Genomic DNA, 25,470 nt, shown 5'->3' with positions numbered 1-25,470 from the left:
GAAGGTTAAAACTTGAATTTCCAAACACTAGATAATCTGTTCACTAAGATATCCTACCATTACCCCAAGTGCCGCATATTCCAACCAAATTCACCTTTCCCCTCAAGCCAGCCCCCTCTCCTGCTGTTCTTATTACTGATAATGGCACCTTCTGCTCTTGGTTACTAAGGTGAAAAAACCTGAGTCATCTTTGCTGCCTGTCTGCCTTCCTCCATCTGAAAATCAGGTAGTTGCCAAATCTTACCTTGTCTGCCACCTCCGCATTTTCCCTTAAATGTGTCATTTACAGTTCCAGCCCCTCGGTACCTCTCACCTGGGCTATGTAAGACAAGAGCCTCTAATCTTCCCATGCCTCTACATCCTAATCCAATGGGCCTGCTTCTCCCTCTGTTGCCACCTATTACAAGTCCAAACTGTCCTTACAGATCTCCTTAAATGCTGCTCTCCAGGAGACTTCTTCCGACTTCCACCTCCCTCAGCTTCCAGACTTTGAACTCCTCCTTGGCACCTGTTACACTGCTCACTTTAGCTTTTATCAGAGCTATCGGTTTTTTAAATGGCGCACATAGATTGTAGTATATCTGAAAGGCGATTAACAATATTAGGTATTCTAGAAATTATGCTCAACTCTCCCCTCCCAATATTCCCATGTAGTACTGATGGGGGTCTGCAGTCGACTCCACAGGAAGCTCCTGGGGACAAGGACTATGTGTCCGTTATCTCTGCATCCCCAGCACCTAAGAGAGCTCCTGGCACAAAGCTGATCCCGAAACCTTTGTGGAATTAATGACCATGAACAAGACATCCCCAGACACACCGTCCCTTCTTTTCTTGCTGCACACACTCCTTTCCCCAGCACACTGCTAGGGCCCAGGTGTGCGTGTATAGAGCGGGAGTCTGGCTCACAAAAGCTGAATTATGGGCATTTCAGCACTTCCCTGTTTGGTTCTTTGACTGACCTTGGTAAAAAAACTGTCTCAAAATGGCTCAAGTCAGTTCCTGGCCAAATGTTTTCTAGATCTAAAATGCTTCTACTTGGCCAAAGTCTGCAAAACCTTTTAATGTCCATCTACATAAGAAGAGGAGAGTAAATTATGACACGTTCATGCTATGGAAGAGTACTCACAATTAAAAAAAAAAAAAAGTGTTGTGATCTATTTGTATTCACCTGGAGGAAATTTAGGCATGATAGAATGTTAAATTAACCAACAAAAAAAGCAAGCTGCAGAGAACATGCATGCTAGAATGCCCCGTTTTGTAAACACAAGAAACACCCATGAATATGTGTGTGGGTGTGTGTGCACACGCTAGAATGAGTACAGAAAAAAGGATACATAAATTTGTTAACAACTGCTATTTTAGGGAAAGATTAGAGGGAGATTATTTTTTCTTGCTCGCCCTCCACAAGTTCCCTGAAAGACAAGCCACGCCAAACTACCACTTGAGAACAGGCATTTGCAGAACCACTGAATGGGAGTGAGAGCAAGAAAGTGGGAAACCACCTCAGGTCAGCCATTCTTAAATCCCTCATTGCCACTCACCCACTGTGGTCTGTGTATTATGAAAACCATGTAACAAGCCATTTAACATTCACTGCCCTATAAAATTTCACTTCAATCTAGTCCAGTGGTTCTCAACCTTTTAAAATATTTTATTGATTTTTTACAGAGAGGAAGGGAGAGGGAGAGAGAGCTAGAAACATTGATGAGAAACATCCTTCAGCTGCCTCCTGCACATGCCCCACTGGGGATGTGCCCACAACCAAGGTACATGCCCTTGACCGGAATCGAACCTGGGACCTTTCAGTCCGCAGGCCGACGCTCTATCCACTGAGCCAAACTGGTCAGGGCAGTTCTCAACCTTTCTAATGCCGCGACCCTTTAATACAGTTCCTCATGTTGTGGTGAACCCCAACCATAAAATTATTTTTGTTGCTACTTCGTAACTGTAATTTTGCTACTGTTAATGAATCGTAATGTAAATATCTGGTATTTACACAGAGAACCCTGTTGCCACCCACAGGTTGAGAACCGCTGCTGTAGAGCCTAAGACCATCGGAAAACACAGACATTTACATTACGATTCATTAACAATAGCAAAATTACAGTTACGAAGTGGCAACGAAAATAGTTTTATGGTTGGGGGTCACCACAACATGAGGAACTGTATTAAAGGGTCGCGGCATTAGAAAGGTTGAGAACCACTGATCTAGTCTCATATATTTAGGATCAAGAGATGAGCCCCCACTTTTACTACATGGGCTCCATAAAGAAATATATTGATATGTGCGAAAAACTGCTTTTCCTTAAGTGCCTATTCTTTTAAAGAAAATATAAAAAAGGAAGATATATATGTATATACATGTTTGGGTTTGTGTGTATATATATGTATGATCATGGTTATAGTTATAAGGCCATATGTGTTTCGACTTTAGTCAAAACTCAGAATTATACACTAAAAAGGGTAAGTTTTACTGTATAAATTTACCTCCACTTTTAAGATATATATAAAATGCATATACACGTATGTATGTATATACACAAGGTGGGCGAAAGTAGGTTTGCAGTTGCAATACAAATAAATAATACAAGAATAAAGCCTGGCTGGTGTTGCTTAGTGGTTGAGCACTGACCCATGAAACAAGAGGTCACTGGTTGGATTCCTAGCCGGGGCACATGCCGGGGTTGTGGGATCAATCCCCGGTTGGGGGCCCGTAGAAGGCAGCCGGATCAATGTTTCTCTCTCATTGATGTTTCTATCTCTCTACCCCTCTCCCTGAAATCAATAAAGGCATTAAGCCCTGGCCGGTATGGCTCAATGGGTAGAGCGTCAGCCCTCGGACGGAAGGGTCCCGGGTTTGATTCCGTCAAGGGTCAATGCTCTATCCACTGAGTCAAACTGCTATGGCTGTCCTTTTATCTTTGTGGTTTTTTTTTTCCCTCAGAATAAAGCGAAAGGGACGCATACAGTATATATGCAGTCTTTGCTTAGCATGATGCGTTTGCGATTCACCTATCTGTTGCATGTATCAGCCCTTCCTTGTTTTTGGCCAAGCAGCAGTCCATTACGTGGATGCATCCCACTGTGTGTGTCACCACCTGTTTAAGGACTTTTGGGTTTTCCAGTTTTTAGCGACAATGAATAAAGCTGCTATAAACTTCCTCCTACAGGTTAAGGGTGGGTTTTCATTTCCCAAACGCCTTCAGGAGGTGCAGAGGATGCCAAAACAAAGCATGTGGTCCAAGTGGGGCTCCAGGAGGGGTGCGGGCGAGCATCCGAGGTCCTAGCGGAAAGCGGGGGCGGCTTTGCCTTGACCTGGGCTCCGGCCTTGCTCTCAGCCCACAAGCCCTCTTCCTCCTGCTGCTCCACACGCGGCGGTTACCACGACAGAAAGGACGACACAGCCATTCTGCTCGGTGAGAAAACACACAACACACACACGCATACACACACACACACACACACACACACACACGAGCGCGCACACTCTCTCACACTCACACACACAGCGCGCACACAAGTCACCGACTGAAACGCGTGTGCGCGGTGGGCCCGCGGTGAACTCGGGGCCCGCCCTTACCTGCCTCAGGTCCATGGCGCCCCCCGAGGCATGTCTAGGCAGCGCGACCCTCCCCCCGGGTGGCCGTGGGTTTCCAGGGGTCAGGCTTCTGCTCGAGGCTTCGCAGGCGCGGGGGGCGTCCGGGTAGCCGGACCGTAAGCGCTCCTGGGCAGGGAGGGTGAGCTGGGCTGCGAAATGGCTCCGGTTCAATTTCACTTTCGTTTCCCCGGAAGGACAGCCCCTTTGGAAAGTTTGGTCGAGGGGCGGGGCTTGGACAGCTCGAGGGGCGGGGCTTGGGCAGCGCGGCCTGGAGCTGCTGGTTTCGCGGGGATCACAGCCTAATGCCTCCTCGCAGAACTGGGCAGGGTGCTCTCTCTTTAGGAGAACAGCAGTCAATACCGAGCTCATGATGCCCCTCACCGCCCTCTCAGGACTCCAAGGGATAAAGCAAAGGAAAACAAAGGCACCAGGAAAGAAGCGGGGCCAAGTTCAAATGGCTGACATCCCTGCGGTGCACACCTTACTCCTACTCCTTGAGTATTATAAACTGACACCAACAGGAGAAAGCTGCTATAGACTGTGTCCTGCGGGCTAAGAAGGGTGTGGTTCAGAAGGGAAGCCCTCTCCATGCATATCCCTTTAATCTTCACAACAGCTCTGCGGGGCAGGCATGATTCCCAAGTTACAGATGTGGAAACCCAGGCCTTCCAGGTCTGACCGTGGAAAACTCATGGTCACACTCGGGCTCCGCTATGACTTTCTAAAAGAGCACTGTGCTATCTAGAGGAATAATTCAGCTGATTTAATGGTCATACTTATGCACCTGCTCTCTTTTGTTCAAGATTCTATAGCTCAATTCTAGTGCTCAGCAAACCCTCACATGTGAAAAATTTCTTTTTCTGTTTAATTTTATCCCCACTACTTTTGAGATTAACAAGGCAGTCCTTTTACAGCATTATCACCAGATGTCCTTCTCCACTGTCCTCTTTTTAAAAAAAATATAATTTTTATTGATTTCAGAGAGGAAGGGAGAGGAAGAGAAAGAAACATTAAGGATGAGAGAGAATCATTGATCGGCTGTCTCCTCCATGCTCCCTCCTAGGGATGGAGCCCACACCGGGAATTGAACTGTGACCTCCTGGTTCATAAGTTGAGTCTCAACCACTGAGTCACGCTGGCCGGGCTATATATCTGCCTTTAGAGCTGTATAGTCTTCTCTGGGCAGGGAGTATGTGTTACATCCCCATATCCCCGGCATGTGACTTTCTAAATAAACTTCCTCTTATAATTGGAGTTTCTTAGTTCTGAATTCTTTCTTTGCTGAACTCAAGTATGGAGGTCTGGTAACATTCTGGTATCATTTCACCACTAACAACAACTGAAATGTCTATCAAAAATAAAATGCATAAATGGTGGCAAATGTCTATGATGGAATCCTACACAATAAAAGGCTAATATGCAAATAGACCGAACAGCGGAAAAACCGAACAACTGATCTCTATGACGTGTGCTGACCACCAAGGGGCATGCGCGGAACATGGTGGGCGTTGGCTGCAGCGGGATGGTGGAGCAGGTGAGCGGAGGCACCAGACCAAGGCGGGGTGCCGGTGGCTGTCATCGGGTGAGCCTCTGGTGGTTTCTGCAAATTCTTTGCTCCCACGCACTGTGTTTTCACCCAGCGCAGGAGCCACTGCTCGCACCTGCTGCCGATGCCCGGTGCTGGCTCTGATTGCTCGGTGCCATCAGCGAGTGTGAGTGGTGGCTGCTGGCCCCAATCATCCCTCAGGGCTTCTCCACCTCCCTGCTCGCACCCACAGCCAGCACCAGAGCCATCGGTTGCACCCACTGCCAGCTGCCAGCCCTGATCGTCCCTGAGGGCTTCTTTACCTCCCCCCCACCCCCCCACCCCCCGCCACTCTTGAGGAGTGATTGGTTGGGGCAGCAGCCGCTGCTCGCACCCGCTGATGGCATGGAGCGATTGGGGCCGGCACCAGCAGCGGGTGTGACTGGGGCTGGCGCCATTAGTGTGTGGGAGCGGGGCAGCAGGAACGGGGCTGCTGACAGACAGGAGACTGGGGGCTGCAGTGGGGGTGTGGAGGATGGGCCGAGACCCACCCCTGTGCCCACCGCAGCCTTGTGGCCCACAGTTCCTGTCAAGGTGCATGAATTTGTGCACTGGGCCCCTAGTATTATATAGCAACAAAAAAGGAAGAACCAGAACCACATGCAACAAAATGAGTAATCATCTAAACATGATATGGAGAGAAACTATAGACATATTATATGGTTCCATTTACATAAAAGTCCCAAACCAGGCAAAACTAAACTACAGTCTGCACTGCATAAAAGACAGGATGGTGGTTACCTGGAGGGAGGAAGGGGCGGGGGTTTGACTGGGAAGGAATGTACTGGGTGCTGGTAATGTTTTAGCTCTTGACTAGGGTGGTGATTCCATCTATGGTTGCTTTCCAATAGTTCATTAAGATATACACTTATGCTCTAAGCTGTACGTCACAATTTTGTAAGACGAAAAACAAGAACAAACCCTCACTACAACCATTCCAGCCTCTGTTCCCACATTCTATTTTCCATTTAAGTCAAATGAGTTATGTCTTACCTCTCCTTCCTTGCCTCCGGGCTAAACAATTCCACAGCCCTTAATCCTCCTACAAGAATGTTCCAGAAAAGTCTTAATCACTGCCGTTGTGCAGGGGAAAGCGCACTGCTGCTGCCCCATCCCTTTTAAGCAGATGGAAAATTTGTTTCCTAAGCAGAGGGTCAGATTGTTCCTTGAAAGAACAACTACTCTTGTCATTTAATCTTAGCAGCTCAAGTAACTGTGGACAGTCTTATTCATAAACATTTCAGCCACCCCTCCCCCTGCCCGCCCCAGTAATTGTTCCAGCTCCCACAGGGTTGGGAGGTAGTGACATAAACCTTTGTGCTATTCTACTGTAGGGACTTGATGCATCGGATGAAGCTCTTTACACCACAAATAACAAAATGATTAGAGAAAATTTCAGAAAATACAGACAAGCAGTCAAAATGGCCCTACTCCTTCCCTGTTAGTTCATCAGGGCCTTCCCTTCCTGTGCTCCCGGTGCATAGCGGCACCAGGTGCACGCTGGGCTCCTCTCCTGATGCGGGTGCTCACCTCCCAGGGGGTGAGTGCCTGCCGCCCCGCTATGAAGGAACCCAGGGCTATTTACTAACAACCACCCAAATGGCTGAGCATTCCCATCTAAAATGAGGTGTGCATAAAAAGCCCCTCCCTGGCAAGCAAGGCTTTCCCATAGCACTGCGCTCTGGCTCCATATGAGCGAGCCTTCAGGGCCCTGGACTCCCCCGTTATGGAGAAGGACGTTTTCATCTGGCTACTGAGCTGGTTTTAGTTTCCAATTCCTGCTATTCTTGCTTCTTCACTATAAATAACTGTTGGTCTGGCTTGTTGTGGCTCTTCTGTTTAATCGCACTGTGTGCAGGGATGAGGCTCTACAAGTCTTTTCAGTCTACAATTTCCTATAACCAGACTACTGCACATATGGGCTACATCCAATTGGATCAGCTATCTCCCTATGGTGACGCAGATGTCTGCAAACTCCTTCAACATTTGCTCGTACAGTGATCCTGCAACAGAAATGTATTGCCTGTGAATGCGAGCTACTAAACTTGCAACATATTATCAAAGAAAGTAATAAGTAACTGTTATTTTTATTTACTAGGCCATTATTTTAGAAAGGACATGCACATAAATAAACTCATGTTCTTACCTTGAGTCCTAGGAAATACATAATAAGCAATTTGTAGAGTTGCGAGGACAAATTTAATGGCTTCCTTTTTTGTTGTTTCTTTTCGCTTCTTTATCATTGGGTTTTATTCTACTGCAACAGTTACCGCTACATCAACATAATTTCAAAATCTCAGGGCCTCCCACAGTAACCCATCTGCTTTGATAAACTGTGAGGCTTTCTGCAGACAGACCAGTGAGTTGCCTAATTGGCTGAGTAGGGCTCCACAGCTGTATTTATGCTGATATATATACTCTATTGATGTTAATGATTAGACCGGCGTTTTCTTAGACTGGCTTTTGAAGTTACAAGAAACAAGAGATGCCTCAGGTATCCCCAGAAGAAACAGGTCTCCAAAAGTGGGTAAGTGCCTGTACCCCAAGTTATCTGGTAAATGAAAAAAGGAAAGTGGTATTTTATAATTACCTATAGGCACCAGGCATTGTGATAGTAGGTATCTATAATAATAAAAGCGTAATATGCTAATTAGACCAGACGACCTTCTGGACAAAGCCGGGGCTGCGAGGGAAGCCTGGGTCCCGGGTGCCTGCCGGCGGCCAGAGGGAAGCCGGTGCCGGCAGCCGGGGGAAGGAAGGCCTACTCTTGCACGAATTTCGTGTGTTGGGCCTCTAGTTATCATATATTAAGGCTATCATATTAGTAATAGTGTCAAAACAATACTACTAACAATGGCTAAAAGGCCTCTGCTGAATATTTTACATGTAAGTTTAAACAATTCATGTACACTTAGCCTCATAATAACCCCACAAGATGACCCTGCAACTTATGATTTTATGCATTAAGCCCTGACACCCTTCACCTGCCCTCCTATGCTAGGTTGGTCTGGCATATACCACCTGACTGCCCTCTAGTTTGGCTCTGACCAGCACAGAGAGGTTCTGCTACAGGCCCACATTTGGATTCTGCTGAGTCAGGGTCCAAAGGGGGGCCTCCCACTCACTTTTGCCTTCTCTCCCTCTTCTCTCTGACCCAGCCTGTGAGTGGCTGGGCTGAGTCCCACCTTCCTGCAAGGGCAATGCTCCCCTGTCCATGCTTGCAGGAAGCAGTGTCCCGCGAACAGTCCTGTTGCAGGCAGGCCTGCAGACAGCTGCTGCCCGAGTTCTGCAGTGCTTTCTAGGGAAACAGGCTGATTTTACCAACAGCTAACTGCAGAAAGCCAATTTGCCAAATGGCCAATTCTCTAAATAACCAATTTACTAAGCAACCAATATGCTGAATTAATTTTTTCTCACAGCTCTTGTCTTTGTCTTCCTTAAAAAAAAAAAAAAAGGCATTTTAGGATTAAAAAATTTTTTCCCCTTTATTGATTTTGAGAGAGAGAGGAAGGAAGAGGATAGACAGAAACATCAATGAGAGAGAAACATCATCAATTGGCTGCCTCCTGCACGGCCCCCAACGGGGATCGAGCCTAAAACCTAGGCATAAGACCTGATCGGGAATCGGGGAATGGAACCAGGGACCTTCTGGTTCAACTGCTGAGCCATACCAGCCAGGCTCGCCTTCCTTTTTTCAATTCTGCCGTCATAATAGTATTAGAGGAAACGTACGCTGCCCGTCTCCTATTGCTGTAGAGCTGGACACGGAAGTGGAGACTAGGGGACAGAAGAAGGGGTGAGGTTGAGGGGCTCTTGTAGAACTGATTCTCTGGGAACTGACCTAGAGCCATTTCCAGGTGTCTACAGTCTTCTTTCCAAAGGGAATGAACAAGGCTTTGCTATTCCTAACATCAGTCTTTTTTTGGTTAATCCTCACCCAAGGACATTTTTTTTCCATTGATATTTTTAGAGAGTGGGAGGGAGGGAGGAGGAGGAGAGAAAGAGAGAGAGAGAGAGAGGGAGGGAGGGAGGGAGGGAGGGAGGAGGAGGAGAGAAAGAGAGAGAGAGAGAGAGGGAGGGAGGGAGGGAGGGAGGAGGAGGAGAGAAAGAGAGAGAGAGAGAGGGAGGGAGGGAGGGAGGAAGGAGGGAGAGAGAAACATTGATGTGAGAGAGACACATCCACTGGTTGCCTCCTGCATGTGCCCCAAGGGGGGCCGGGGATGGAACCTGCAACCCTTTGGTGCTCGGGTCAGCGCTCTAACCACTCAGAACACTGGCCAGAGCCTAGCACATATCATTAAAAGCACTGCCTTCAGCATTGACAAGTTCACAAAAACTTGCATCTACACACATAGAGGAGAAGGCGTGTGAAGACAGTGCAGGGAGAGATCTGAAGATGCTGCCCTTGAAGACTGGAGTGATGTGGCCACAAGCCAAGTAATGCAGGCAGCACCAGAAGCTGGAAGAGGCAAGGAATGGATCTTCCCTAGACAGAGCCTCTGGAAGGAGCGCAACCCTGTGACGACACCTCAGTTTCGGCCCAGTGATACTGACTTCTGGCCTCCAGAACGTGACGGAAAAATTTCTGTTGTTTTAAGCCACCAATTTTGTCACTGCCGCTGTATGAAACTAATACACCATCCTTGACAGGCAGTGCGACCAGGGAGCTCTGAAGGCAGGGCTAGGTTAGCACAGGCCGTGCTCTGCAGCCAGGCAGGCCTGCATTTGAGGCTTTCAAAGGGAAAGGGCTGAAACAGACCAGTTGTCCTAGATGACACAAGCGCAGCTACAATTTCCACTTTTCAGTTAAGTCAAATAGTACGGCCTTCTCACCACTGGCCAGCAAAATTAGAGTTTTTATTTGAAAAAAAGGGATATTCTTAAATACAACAGACTAACATAAACCAATAGCTAATGCCATATTTAAAATGGAATAGTTAGGCATTCACACTTACCACTATTCACCATTACCACTATTATATTATTTCCTTAATTCTGAGATGTTCTCCAAACATTTATGACATTGGGATGTGAAATCATACATTTCACATATTAGTCCCCAAAAGCTATTATTAAATTGATAGCATGTTCTCATGCTCAATGGTCTTAGAGAAATATGGCATTTAACATTGTTTTGGAAAGTCTTGCATATCTGTAACACAAAACAAAAGATAAACTATTAAAAAAGGGGGAAAATCCAGATTATTTGCAGATCATAACCCTAATCAATACAAGATTACCTAAAAAACTCTTAAAACCAACATCAATCAAGGAATATGGCTGGATATAAGAGAAATATACAAAACAAAAACAAATTCCTTATATGAAAAATACTATATTCTTAATAGCAAATAAAACATTTTAAGAAAGAGAAACATCTATGTACATCTTAAGAAATGTGAAGAGCCTATAGGAAAAGTATGAAACTGCTGAGAAATAATGCCTTAAATAGGACAGACCAGCCCCAAATGTGATAGCCAAATAGTTTATAAAGCCAATTAGTGCCAAATTAAATAACAGTTTACTGCAAACTGTAATAAGGGTAAGGGAAGTAAGGAGTGGACAGCTAACAAAAATGATTAATCTAAAGTTTGAGTGCAAAAACAAACTGGCAAGAATGGCCAAAATATTTTGTTAAAAAGAGGACAGCTATACTGATTAAGTCAAGGCAGTACTGGCATAACACAGGAATGGAGCTACAGACTAACGGAGCAGCAACAATTCCCCAAAATAGACGTGTGTGTGTGTGTGTGTGTGTGTGTGTGTACACGTGTACGGATTTAATGCCTGGTACATAGGGAAAAAACACAGTAGGGAGGGAAAGAAAAGTCAGTCAATACAGAGAGCTAATTGGTTGGCTTTTTGGGATAAAATCTATTTAGAGCCTTGCCTTATATTAATAAACCAATATAAATTATAAATGGATTAAAGGATTATTTGTAAAGTATTTTAAATAAAAACACTAATAAACACAGTCAGTGTGTATGACTTGATCTGTTTCACAGCAATGGAAGACATCACAAAAGAGAAAACTGACATCTGTTCGCTGCAGTTAATGGCCAGATAGCTCAGTTGGTTAGGGCATCATCCCAATACACCAAGGTTGCAGGTTCCATTCCCGGGCAGGGCCCATACAAGAAGCAACCAATGAATGCATAGATAAGTGAAACAACAAAATGATTTTTTTTCTCTCTCTCAAATCAATAAACTAAAAAAAAAAAATTTTAATTCTGTACTTCAAAAAAGTGATGTAGAGTTTGAATATGTTCATAGTAAAAAGTTAAAAAATATTAATAAAAAGTGAAAATGGACATTGAATCACAGTTAAAACACATATACAGGACATAGTTAGTCTATAATAATAAAAGCGTAATATGCTAATTAGACTGGATGTCCAGAAGCCAGGGCTGCAAGTGAAGCTGGGGTCCCAGGTGCCAGAGGGAAGCCAGTGCCAGCAGCTGGGAGAAGAAAGGCTTACACGAATTTTGTGCATCGGACCTCTAGTACGTATATAATGTATAAAGCCCACATACTTAGACAAGATAGCACATACACAGCTCTATGGGTCAGCACTATAGTTTAACTTTTAATGCTCAGGGCCATCTTATGAAAGATACACACGATTACTGTCCCCCTATTACAGAGCAGGAAACTAAGGCAGAACAAAGCTGTAGAGGTTGTTCAAGGTAACAGTCGGAGCTTTGACTCCAAAGTGGGTGCTCTTGGCCATGGCACTGAGCTCCTCCACTAAAAGTGCAGTCAGCAAAAGGCAATCCACAAAAAAGGAAGCACAAATGCCCATCAAACATTTGGTGAGATGTCCAATTACACTAATAATTAAGGACACGAAAATGTGATACTATTACATTTTCATTAATAAAATCAGCAATTAAAGAAATGCAATTTCTCAGTGCTGGCTGGCGGTTCCATGGCTGCTTTCACAATCGAATCTTGCACTCTAGGAACCCACCTGGCCCCCTCCAAAATGTTCTCACATACGATCAGGTCACCTCCCAACTACTTTCTTTAAACCCATTAGTGTTTACCCATTGCTCTTTGGATAAAGGCCCAAGTCCATAACAAGGTCTGCAGTGTGCCCCCACTCCATGGCCACGCCTACCCTAATCACACTTCACAAAAGGCATCGTCCACCCTGTTTGCCCACTCCTGCAGCCTTGTAGGAAGCTTTCTTCATAATCCTTAGCACTAGTTGTAGTTACACATTTGTATGATCATTTAAGTTGTAATGTCTTTCTTTCCTGAGCAGAACAAGTCTTGTAACCCCATGACCCAGCACAGTGCTTTGGCTGTAGAAGGTGCTCATCAGCCCAGCCAGTGTGGCTCATGGGTTGAGCATGGACCTATGGACCAGGAGGTCACTGTTCGATTCCCAGTCAGGGCACATGCCTGGGTTTTGGGCTTGATCCCCAGTAGGGGGCATGCAGGAGGCAGCCAATCAATGATTCTGTCTCATCATTGATATTTCTATCTCCCTCTCCCACTCCCTTCCTCTCTTAAATAAAAATATCTATTTTTAAAATGTAAATACATATTGCATAAAACTTGCCCTTCAGAAGCTCAGTATGGTAATAGAAACAGTCATGTAAACAAATTAAAATATGATGTGATGAAACCACAAGATACCACTTCACAACTATCAGAATGGCTAAAATAATAACAACTCGAGATAGCTAATATTGGTCAGAATATGGAGCAACTAGAACTCCTGCACACTGCCGGTGGGAACATAAAATGGTACAAGCAACTGGAAAACCACTGGGCAGTTTCTTCTAAGGTTAAATACATAACTACCCTAGGACCCAGCACCTGATACAGAACAATGAAAAGAAATGGCATAAAAAGACATACAAGAATTGCCATAGAACCAGGGCTAGGAGAAAGGGAATGGGGAGTTGCTGTTTAACAGGTACAGAATTTCAGATTTGCAAGATGAAAAAGTTCTGGAGATGTGTCACAATGTGAATAAATGTAACACTACTGAATGGTACCTTTAACATGGTTATGATGGTAGCAATAATAAAGTTCATAGAGCTTTATTCTTAACTAGTGACCCGGCGTGTGAAATCGCGTGAGACCTGGGACTCTGGGGCTCCTTGATGGATTGCCCCAAAGAGGTAGGCTGGAGCTGGGGGCCCCGCGTCTCTGCAGTGTTCGCAGCCGTGGGACCCCCCCCCCCAAGGCCTCCTTGTGACGGCGTGAGGGCATCACGGTGTGAGGGCGTGACAACCACCTAGGCCTGTGGTCGGCAAACTGCGGCTCGCGAGCCACATGCGGCTCTTTGGCCCCTTGAGTGTGGCTCTTCCACAATACACAACGGCCTGGGCGAGTCTATTTTGAAGAAGTGGCGTTAGAAGAAGTTTAAATTTAAAAAATCTGGCTCTCAAAAGAAATTTCAATCAACGAATGAGTTTGCCGACTACTGACCTAGGCTATTATTAGTATAGATAGATAGCCTCAAACTAACTGAATGTCCATCAACTAACTGAAGAATGAATAAACTATTGAGGTATATTCATACAGAAGATATTGACACATGCAACATGGTTTAACCTCGCTGGAAGAATCCATGCACAAAAGTACAATTCCATTTACTTTAAATTTTAGAACAGGCAAAACTAACGTACGATTGACATTAGAACAGTGGTGGCCCTTGGGGATGGTGGTGACTAGAAAGGAACATGAGGGAACTTTCTGGGGTGTTGGAGATGTTTTATGCTCTTGATTTGAATGGTGATTAAATGGATAGACTATATATTTGTCAAAACTCACTGAATGGCACACATAAATGACGTGCTATTTATTGCAAAAAGAGTCAGGGAAACAATGGGGTAAGGGCTCCGGAAGAGGCTAAATTCACCATCTTGGCTACCACTCATCATCTAGGCTACACACACATTCAGCAGAACAAGAATACTTCCTTAAACCAGATCAACAGACACAGATAAACACTTTCATGCAGCAATTTATGGAAATGCTAAGAACATTAAGATCATCATGAGAAGTATACATGTAGCTGAATCTCAGTTTTGTGGAGCAAGCTTTGATATTTTGATCAATTATTTTTTAAAATATATTTTTATTGACTTCAGAGAGGAAGGGAGAGTGAGAAAGAAAGAGAAACATCAACGATGGGAGAGAATCATTGATTGGCTGCCTTCCGCACGCCCCCTCCTGAGAATTGAGCCCACAACCCAGGCATGTGCCCTCGACTGGAATCGAACCTTCAGTTCGCCGCTCTATCCACTGAGCCAAAACGGCTAGGGCTTGATCAATTATTTTAAAAAGGAAAAATATGTCATGTAGCACTAATGCAAGGATCTTTAAAATGAAATACAGATCTTTATCTAATTCAAACGGATTTTATGTAAACATTACATAATATTTCCATCAAATATCGTCATAATCTGAAATAAAACTGAAAATTAGCTTTTTAAAGTAATAGGTCAAAAAGCAAACTATAAGAGACTAGAATACAGAATGAGGAAAAAATATTTTAAAGCTTACAAGCAAAGGAAGAAAAATATAAAAACACAAAATATGTCTACATAAAAATGAAAAATATGTATGTTTGATGATAAAGCCAAAATTATATGGCAAACACCAAACTGGAAAAATATTCACAGCAAATAGTTTGTTTGTTTTTTATAATGAGCATATACTCATGTTTTTTTTAGAAAATCTGTATAATTTATAAAAATAACACAAGGGACCAGACAAAAATTTTAAACACAAAAATTAAAAAAAAAGATAAAATAGTTAATAGGCATATGCAAAGAGTTCAAACATAAACATAACAAAAATGCAAATTAAAATGAGATGCCATTTTTCAATTGATGAACATCAAAAAGATGTTCCTTTTTTAGTTAAAATACCCAGTCCTGGAAAGGCAGGGAGAGCGAGGGCCAGTGGAATGGGTGGGCATTCGGTGTATATGGGCATTCACTTTTTAGGGAAGCCAATCAGGACTAAGCACTACGGGAGGGTGGGGCCTGATGTTTGGGGGTAAATAGCAGCGTGTCACCTCAAGTCTTTACATGAGAACTTTTCTTCTGTGTTAAAAGAAACAAATGGGAATTCCCCACCTCCTTTTGTTGTTGGTGGTGGTGAGCATGAGACGAATGGCATTCAGCAAGGCACCACAATAACCAGGAAGATGGAGGTGAGTGGGAGATAAGGGTTTGGGCCTCCCTGGGAGAGCGTGAAGAGCAGTTGAAGGACAGAGTTCACTCCGGGCCACTGCCCCCCGCCCCCATCCAGCTCTGCACCCCCCAAGCAGGGCCGCTTTGCCCCGGGAGCAGTGGTGGGAGCAGCGGAAGCACCCCGAAGGGAAGCACCCCAAGCAGCTTTGGAAAAGGCAAAGTGCAGATCAGCATGTAGAACGTGGCTGCATTTGGAAACGAAGCAACAACCAAATTACATATATAATATTTTATTTTATTAGTAGCTATAACTGTACAATCCTAAGAAAAGGTCAGGAAGGAGACACACATCAAGCTATTATCAGTAGCTCTACCTCTGGAGGATGAGGTGAGCTGGATGGAGAGAGGTCTCCTTTCTTTTATACTTTTCTAACCTGAAATAATAATAATAACAATTAAAAAGAAAAATGTACTGGTACTTAAAAAGAAAAATGTTTGGAAGTGCACAAGCTTTGATCCCAAAACTCTGGTCAAAGAATGAGTTGTTATTTATGAAGGGTTTAGAACAGTGTCTGGAATATTGTAAGTGCTCAATAAAATGTTTTAAAAAAATAAATAAGGAAAAAGACTCAAACTATAGAAAAAGCCTTCATATTACAACCCATTGTAGTTTGGAAAGGTTTGAGGGAGTGTAACATCTGAAAGGGAGGAATTTCCAGGCGGCCTCTCCTGGGGCCTGACCCTCGGCCTCTGCAGGTCCAGACAGATGCACCTTGGGGAGAGGCTCTGCCCTTCCAGGATGGGCCGCGTGGTACTCGAGTTCACGGACATTTACGGGATGGGCCGCGTGGTACTCGAGTTCACGGACATTTACGGGATGGGCCGCGTGTTACCCGAGTTCACGGACATTTACGGGATGGGCCGCGTGGTACCCGAGTTCACGGACATTTACGGGATGGGCCGCGTGGTACCCGAGTTCACGGACATTTACGGGATGGGCCGCGTGGTACCCGAGTTCACGGACATTTACGGGACGGGCCGCGTGGTACCCGAGTTCACGGACATTTACGGGACGGGCCGCGTGGTACCCGAGTTCACGGACATTTACGGGACGGGCCGCGTGGTACCCGAGTTCACGGACATTTACGGGACGGGCCGCGTGGTACCCGAGTTCACGGACATTTACGGGATGGGCCGCGTGGTACCCGAGTTCACGTGTAGCGTGCCAGCACAGCCAAGGGTTCGGTGAGCCTGAGGGAGGGCCGGCGAAGGATGAAGAAAAGACAGACAAAGAGAATAAGCTGGGTCAAGGTGGATCTTCTGTGCCTGGCTAAGACCACAGAACAGGTCCACACTGCAAGCTGATGTTTTATTTTATAGTCAGAGGTAAACAAGGTAATTTACAATGTTCTTGTGAGTTTCACTTGTTTTGGCAGCACTTGCTGCACCTCCCACAGCCCATTAGCTACCCAGGAAAGATCTAGGGAGCAGTCACAAGATCAAGCTTAATTATGCTAAGAGGGCTGTGCCCTCTAAGCTGGGACTTGTTTGCGGCTTTGCCAGCAGGTCAGTCCGAGGCTTAACCCTATAACCGCTCCCTACATCTCGCCCTTCTTTTAATTTTAAGCTACTAATAATGGAACATTAAACATTAAGAACAAATTTCTGACTTAAAATATTAACAAAACAATGCCAATGCAAAACCCAATAACAAAACAATGCCAATGTAAAACCTAGACATGGTTATTAATAAAACAATGCCAATGCAACACTACAATAATAGAGAAACTACAGTAACATTTTTCTAATAAATGAAAGTTTCTTTTGCTGATTTACTCAAGAGTCCTCGGACTTGGCTGCGCAAGAGTTTGCAGAAGATTGGCAGCTAACCAATGCTAGCATGGCCAGAAACATGATTGAGGGAGTAGCTTCCACTTCTTGCTTTTCTGCCATCTGCTGGGCCTCAGTTGTTAACTTCTTCAGCTGACCCCATGTTGGCACCTCGGTCTCTTGCATAGCCTTCATCATCTTCCTTTTCCGCTTTGCTGTCATCGGGGCAACTCTCAGTCTTTTGAACGATGGGACAAGGAGCTTCTCTGGGTCCACTGCGGTGACGCAGGTAATGCTCTGGCACCCAAATTGGCTGCGCTGCTCCTTCTGGAAAGATACAAACACAACCTCTTCCCCACATCATTACTGGATCTGGTCCAAACCATTGTCCAGTTTGTGCATCCTTCCATCGGGCTAACCCTGTGGAGGCTATTGTACTGGAGGCCCTATGCCTTTCGGCTGCTGTATGACCCTCTGCATCGCAATTCAAAAAATTTAAAGTATAAAGAACATGACTGAGTTTGTTTTGAGGTGACACATAACATCCGTCTCCCCCTTTCTGTTTTAGTAATTGCATTTTAAGAGTACGATTTGCTCTTTCCACTATTGCTTGACCTTGAGGGTTGTAAGGGATACCAGTTTTATGACAAATTTGATATTGCTGACAAAAATGTTGAAAAGCAGAACTGGTGTATGCGGGTCCATTGTCTGTCTTTAGCTCTAAGGGAGGACCTAGTACCGCAAAGGCAGCTAGGCAATGATTAATTACATGCTGGGCACTCTTTCCCGTTTGGGGAGTCGCAAAGATAAAGTGGGAGCAGGTAATCTACATTAACATGTACCCATCTATGCTTACAAAATTCCGGTATGTGGGTGACATCCATTTGCCAAATTTGATTAGGTTTAAGACCCCTAGGATTAACCCCCAACGATTGTACAGGGCAATGAATTCCACACCGAGAGCATTGCTTAAAAAATTTGACGAACTTGCTCCCTAGAAATACGGAATTGTTTGCATAAGGCAGCAGAATTTTGATGATGCGAAGCATGGGAGGACTGGGATGCGTTTCATTTTTATGAGCTAAGAGAATGTCATCCATATAATGAATAATAGAAGCCTCGGGATATTTTTCCCTTATAGGATGTATGGCTGCAGCCACAAAATCCTGACATAAGGTAGGACAATTGGCCATCCCCTGAGGCAATACTTTAGCATATCTCCACCCCCATCATTCCAAATCTACCAGCGCTGTTCCCTTGCTTCCTCCAATCCTTGCTCATATTTGGGAGGAAGTGCATTGTCCAGAGGGCTCTCTCCCACAGGAGCTGTAGCCCCAGGTACTGGAAGAGGCAGCAGAGGCACCGATGGTGGAGTCGGAAGCCTTTGGCAACCTTCCCCCATCTGTCTTGATTCCCTGCCACATTCCTCCACTCCCCTTCTGGAGTGGGCTCTAGGCAGTCTCGAATCAGGGACCACAGACTGAAAGTAGAGGCAGGCATTTCCTCTGGACCTTCAGCTATATAATGATCGTGAAGTTGTTTTCCTACCTTCTCCCATGCCTCTATATTTACCTTTTTTTCCTCAGAAAACCATGGGCAGGTTTTACTCACAAAATCCAAAAAATTGAAAAGCTGTTCATACCTCACAGAACCGCCCCTTGCTTGGAGCATAGCCTTCAGCATGGATACGCAAACACTCTTTCCCTGCGATCCTGAATTTCCCATGTTTTACACCTAGCTAGTACTACACCCCTACCTTACTTACTGCGTGCGCACGCCTTGGGCCCCCTTTCACCTGACAATTGCAGTTCCCTCACACTCAGGTCCACATTGAGTGCCACTTGGGCCAAACTCAGCCCCCCGTTGGGCGCCACTTGTGCCTAACCAGCACAGCCAAGGGTTCGGTGAGCCTGAGGGAGGGCCGGCAAAGGATGAAGAAAAGACAGACCAAGAGAATAAGCTGGGTCTGTGGATCTTCTGTGCATGACTGAGACCACAGAACAGATCCACACTGCTAGCTGATGCTTTATTTTATAGTCAGAGGTAAACAAGGTAATTTACAATATTCTTGTAAGTTTCACTTGTTTTGGTAGCACTTGCTGCACCTCCCACAGCCCATTAGCTACCCAGGAAAGATCTAGGGAGCAGTCACAAGATCAAGCTTAATTATGCTAAGAGGGCTGTGCCCTCGAAGCTGGGACTTGTTTGCGGCTTTGCCAGCAGGTCAGTCCGAGGCTTAACCCTATAACCACTCCCTACATCCACGGACATTTACAGGATAGACCATGTGGTACCCGAGTTCACAGACTTTTACAGGGAGAGCAGTATCAGGTAGATCGGCAGCCTCATCAACACCATGCCAGCATTTTCTCGCTGTGGGCAGATTTTCATTCATTTGTTTAATAACACTTATTAAGCACATACTATGTGCCTGGCACTGTCCTTGGCCTTAGCGATACAGCAGTAAACAAAATGAAAATTCTTTTCCTATTATTTTCATGAAGCTGATGTTCTAGTGAGAAGACAGGCAATAAGCAAATAAATATGTCATGTCAACTGGTTGCACGGGCTATGAAGAAGAAGCATGCCAGCTAAGCACAGGAGGCGGGAACACAAAGCAAAGAGCACCTCTGTCCTTGAGGGCTCTCGGTCTAGAGAACTGACCAGTTTAGACAACGAACAAACAAATTAAACCCCGGGTTGAGTTGTGCTGAGGTGTTTATGGGAGCACAGAGAAGGGGCGACTAACTCGTTGATGGAGGCCAAGGAAGGCTTCTGGAAGGGGAGGCCTCACCTGAAACCGAAAGGAGACAGCCATTGGCATCTGGGGGGGGGGGGGCAGCCCAAAGGGCAAATGCGAAGGCATGGAAGGGACAGAGAACACGTGCGATGCCGCAACAGGACAAGTGTGTGATGGACAAACAGCAGCAGGTGGATTCCTTTCAGCTGGAAGGCTCTGGAAGGGCCTCAAAGAAGTGGATGCACATATAAACACATGCATGCCTGTAGACACACATGCTTAGTGTAGTCATCTGCTGTTTTCGCCTGCTGAGTACTTCTGTACGTCCCCATCCCATGTGGCTATAGAGAGGCAGTTTATTCCTTCGTCCCAGGAGTGGGCCTGTGACACAGACCTGTCCCATCAGTCACAGATCTTTCCCAAATATTTAATTTTGCAACAAACTAGTATCTACTTGTCCACAGTCATTAGTTTACAATGCTAGAAGACAGCGCTGAGGTCACAGGCTGGGGACTGCCAGGAGTCAGACTTTTCAGTATGTGTAGCGAAAACAGCAGGAGAGACTCAGGCTAATAAACCAAAAGGAGAGAAAGGCAGGCCCAAGAGAGTCCTCATGATTTCATTTCAGCCTCATGATCCAGCCAGGCCTGAAGCTCATCTTCGTATTTCCTAGTTCAGTGGTCGGCAAACTTCGGCTCTGCTGACTAATGAGTTTGCTGATCACTGACCTAGGCTCTCGATTCCAGTAATTACAGGCTGTTGTTGTTCCTTGTGATTAAGCCCCTACCTAGTTAAATGCTCCGAGAGGGGAAAATAGCCCGGCTGGCCTGGCTCAGTGGTTGAGCATCAACCTATGAACCAGGAGGTCATGGTTTGATTCCCAGCCAGGGCACATGCCCAGGTTGCGGGCTCAATCCCCAATGGGGGGCGTGCAGGAGGCAGCCAAGCAGTGATTCTCTCCATCATAGATGTTTCTATTTCTCTTTCCCTTTCTCTTCCTCTCTGAAATCAATTAAAAAATATACATATATATATATGGGAAAACCCATTTTTGCTCGTTAGTTTACATTGGTTTTCTGCCATTTGCAACTAGGTTAATATACCCCCTTTTGGGGAAAGCACTTTACTGTGCCTGTGGTAGTGGTGGGGTACAGAAAAAAGGGAGGATGGATTATGTCAGAGGGTTTCTCCCATCAAGCTTGATGATGGCGAAACAGGCGGCTTCCAGGCATCTGAGAGGGCATAGAAGCAGCAACAAAAGCTCTTTGGTGTGTAGGTCGCAGTCTATATGGATGGGTTCTATAAACCTTGTGAGCTCCTAATAATTCACCATACAGCCTTAAGTCATCTTCACACAGAGCCAACAGAAAATATCAAAAACACTAAAAATATCACCTATTTAAACCCACTTTGCTGTTCCCACATTAATGTACATCAGTCACAGATCTTGCCCAAATATTTAATTTTGCAACCAACTAGTATTTTGAACTCTTTACCCCTGTTACCAAACATTCATCCAGTCTTCTCCAGCTTAACTCGAGCAGCTGTGGCCATTATGGTCCAAGTCCAACAGATGTTACAGCGAAATAAACGACTGTATCTCAAGAGATCACCACAGAAGCCCAAAAGCTTAGGTCCTGTTGTTCACACATCTTAAAACTCTAATCAGTTGGTCACAGATAACAAGATCAATCTTGGTCTCAAACACAGCTTCAAATCTTTAAATCCACGCATCAGAAAGATGTTCATATTACATATAGCTGGGCTTAAGGGAGCCTTTGTGTATTAAGAAATGGGTCTCCCTCTGGCAGAAAGAACACCTTAAGATTTTTTTTTCTTCTTTCCACGGGCATTTACCAACTACCTGTTGTGTGCCCGTGGTCCCAGCACTGTGTGCCCACAGGCCTTTCCTTGTTTTTCTGGGTGAAAAGGCCAAATCTGGTTTCACATCTGGACAATGCTGGGCAAAATAAAAGATCATTTATCACTGGACAATTTGCGATATTATTTTTGCGGCAAATACTGGCCCTCTACTCTGCTTATGCCTCCCTTCCACCACCTACACAGGTCCACATTTCCAGGACTCTGGCTGCTGAAAAATAACAAGACCCAAACACAAGCCTGAGGGCCTGGGTTCGAGTTCCCGTTCTGCCATTAGCTAGTATTAGAGTCTTGGCCAATAAAAATTATTGCTCTGGATTGCTGCTTCGATTAAATCAATTAGCACCTGGAACGTGCTTGGTACAGTGTAAGGCACCTAACAAGTGCTCAATGAAAAGAAGCTACAATTAATAAGAATAAAGTGAGGCCTTAACCTCTTTCCATTTCTAAAATGTTGCGGTCTATAGTAGAGAGATTATGTGTTTTGAGATTCACCCTTCCACCTAACCTGCACCTGTCCCCCTAGCCCGCCGAGTCTGCTTTATCATATCTAGCGGAATAGCAAACATCCAAAATAGCAAAAAGTCACCCCCATTTCTCAAGCAGCTGTAACAATGGGAAACCTTCGGAGGGAGGGAGCAAGTTCAAGTGCCTGGGGGCTGTGCCCTTACTAATAATAGCTAGACACTTCAAATTCTGACAACAACCCTGCAAGGTAGATATAATTATCCTCCTTTTGTAGATAAGACCACGTAGGAGAAGAGTGGCTCACTCAATGTCACACAGCTGGTAAAGGGCGGACCGACTCCAAAGTTCATGCCCCTTTCCGCTGTGTCCCAGCACCCCCTTCCCCAGCAAGCACTCAACTGTTTGTCAAATAATGAAAAAGTGAAAAGGATATTCCAGGACCTTTGAAACGATGGGAACAAGCCTTCTTTGGTAAAGAAAGAAGTTGGCATCATCACTCACATTTGCTCGACAATTTAATGCTCCTGTGTTCTCTGCTTCCAATGTCCTATTCCAGCAAAACCGGCCTCCCTCGGCGGCCACGGCCACTGTGCAGGCCTGTATCCTCCTCTAGCTGCTCAGACTCTGCTCCCTCAGCTAATCACCCACCGTGTTTAAAATCCAACGACAGGTGTCTCCTTTTGAAAGGCAAGTTCCCCCAACTCTGACACCAACTCGCAACACCTGAGGCAGGCTTACCTTCTAATGGGCGCAAGAATCAAGCCCAGCAGATGAAGGAAGGGGAGGTGACGCAACGAGGCCTCCTGCATCAGGGCCAGACCCAAGCGGAGCGCGGCAGCCGTGACCCCGCAGTGGGCTCCCGCGGCGGCCGCCTACGCCATCCCTGCGTAAGGCATGCAAGGGCGGCGGATGTTATCCCAGGGGCGCGGCGTGGGCCTCTGCAGCGAGGACGACCCGACACAGGAAGGCGCGCACCAGGACCAGTCCCGGGCGCCTCGCAATCCAGTCACTCCCCGAGGCGAGAGGGAAGCAAGGGCCTGTGGTACCCAACTGTTGGGCACAACCTGGCACGCGCGCCCGAGCATCCGTGCGCAGCCTCTGCTGCCCACAGCCGCGCACACACACGGGCGCGCACACGGCACACGCCACCCGGGCCCAGGCGCCCGCTTCCCCGCCAGGCTGCAAGCCCAGCCGTTGCCCCCAGACCCTGCATCCCTATCCGACCCCGCATCCCTACCCGGCCCCGCGACGACCCTCGGAGGCCACGCGGGAGGCCACGCGGGAGCCTCCGCGCCACCCCTCCCATCAGTGTCCGAGCCCGGACAGGCGGCGCGAGCCGGGCGCCCGGCCCGGGGGGTGATGGCGAAGAAGGAAACAGGCCTCTTACCGGGTCTTGTAAGTCTCCGGACGCAGCCCACGGCGGAGGCTGCCACGGCCGCCCGGCGCTCCCCCCGCCCGCCCCCACCACGTCGCTCTCTGCCGTCGGACGGGAATCAAAGGCCCGGGCGCGGCTTGCTGACATCACTGGCGCGCCGCGCGTGGGAGGCGCACCACGTGATTCCTCCCTCTTTTGTTTGCGCCCTACTTAAGCTGGGATGTTGTTGCCCTGTCTGCCTTGGGTTTTTACCGATCTGTTAATGGCATTGTGGGCACGATGGGGAGTAGGTGCCTGGGTGCATTTTTGCTCAGAGCCTTGATTAAACTCCTCAGTCACTTATCACGTAGTTGGGCCAGAAGGCCTGGGAGGTCTGTGGGTACCATCAACATTATATAGATTCTATAGAGGGCCCTCAAGTACACAGAATCAGTTAATAATGCACTATACTCAGTAGTCCTTGGAAGCCCGTTTATACTAAATTAATTTATTTTAAAAGTGATGTGATGAACACACCCCCTTAACTCTCCACTTCATCACCCCAACCCAAGAACTAAAATATTAACCAGTAACTTTCATCTACTTATGAGTGGTCCCATCCTTTATCACTGTCTCCCCCTCAGAAGTAATCTCCATGATTTGCGTTCACACAAAACTTAGTCAACTCTTAACATTAATTTCGTTTCACATTTATGTGCGTTATTATTATTATTGTTAATCCTCACCCGAAAATATTTTTTCCCGTTGATTTTTAGAGAAATGGAAGGGAGGGAGGGAGGGAGGGAGGGAGCCAAAGAGAGAAACACCGTTTGGGATCCAACCTGCAACCCAGGTATATGCTCTTGACTAGGCAGGCATCAAACCGGTGACTCTTCAGTGCTCTGGCCGAGGCTCTAACCACTGAGAACACCGTCCAGGGCTGATTTTCTTCCCTTGAGCTCAAAGTACTTATCCATGCTGTTGTTATTTAGATAAACTTTAGAAGTGTGGAACTGAACGTCTGCTTTGGTCTGTCCCATGTGCTTTCTGTCCCACTTGTAGCAGAACCCCCTCTTTCTTGTGAGGAATCTATGTGCTTGGTCAGTTTAGGCTGACCCGCCCCTCTTCAAGGTGGTCTTATGACCTAGATCTAGCCAATCAGAATCCTCCTCCACTCTTCTGCCACACAGATTCGTTGATGGCTGGGCATGCAACTGAACATGCAGGGAACCAATTAGAGGCTTTCCTAGTTTTGCAGGTGGAGCCAATGAGGAAGATGGCTTTTTCTCCCAGGGTAACCTAGGGTGGTATGAGAGGAGGCCTTCCTGAGGCCATCTCACCACCCTGTGGGGAGTTACTGCCTGGAGAATGAAGCCAAGGAGGGATAAATAAGACTGACAGATGAAGCGAGCAGAACCCTAGGACATCTCTGATCCACACCCAGCTCCATTAGAACCCAGAGGCATCCTTGGCCTTCTCTCAATTTTGGGAGTCAGCAATTTCCCTTTTACTGCTTAAGTTTCTGTCATCTATATTCAAAAGAATCTTGTCTAATACAAGTATTATATTGACCTTTATCTGAATTTAATACAAACAAGGCAAAATAGAAGTGAAATGGAAGTGGAAGAAATGCTGAATTTGAGATAAAGCTTTTTGGGGAAAACAACAGACAATTTCTGAAAGCTCTTTTTTTAAGTTAAACAAAACATGATGAATACATTTCAAGGTTGAGATAATTGTGTTTTATAGTTTAACTTGAGGTTTCTTAATAAACACAAGTTTAAGTTTCTAGAACAACTTAGTAAATTGTCTCAAGAACGAAAAGCCACCTCTGATGTCTAACCCAGTGGTCGG

At 46.0% G+C, this 25,470-nt stretch overlaps 1 protein-coding gene across 5 annotated transcripts in view; it reads right to left on the bottom strand.

Annotated features, from left to right (window-relative positions):
* ADAR (adenosine deaminase RNA specific) overlaps window positions 1–23,754 on the bottom strand; it is a 47,310-nt gene extending 23,556 nt beyond the window's left edge. For 3 of the 5 annotated variants that reach the window (XM_080647404.1, XM_080647401.1, XM_080647402.1), the window contains exon 1: window positions 3,581–3,720. In XM_080647404.1, the coding sequence (XP_080503530.1) occupies window positions 3,581–3,595 (15 nt within the window). In that variant the 5' untranslated portion in view covers window positions 3,596–3,720. Of the gene's footprint in view, window positions 1–3,580; window positions 3,771–23,649 lie in introns of those variants that run through there. The other 2 variants (XM_080647405.1, XM_080647403.1) reach the window with 2 other exon arrangements.
* Window positions 23,755–25,470: the final 1,716 nt, after the last annotated feature.

Source organism: Plecotus auritus, assembly GCF_963455305.1.
Source record: "Plecotus auritus genome assembly, chromosome: 12".
NCBI lineage: Eukaryota > Metazoa > Chordata > Mammalia > Chiroptera > Vespertilionidae > Plecotus > Plecotus auritus.
Note: the sequence above shows the minus strand (reverse complement) of the source record. Positions and strands in the feature narration are given on the sequence as shown.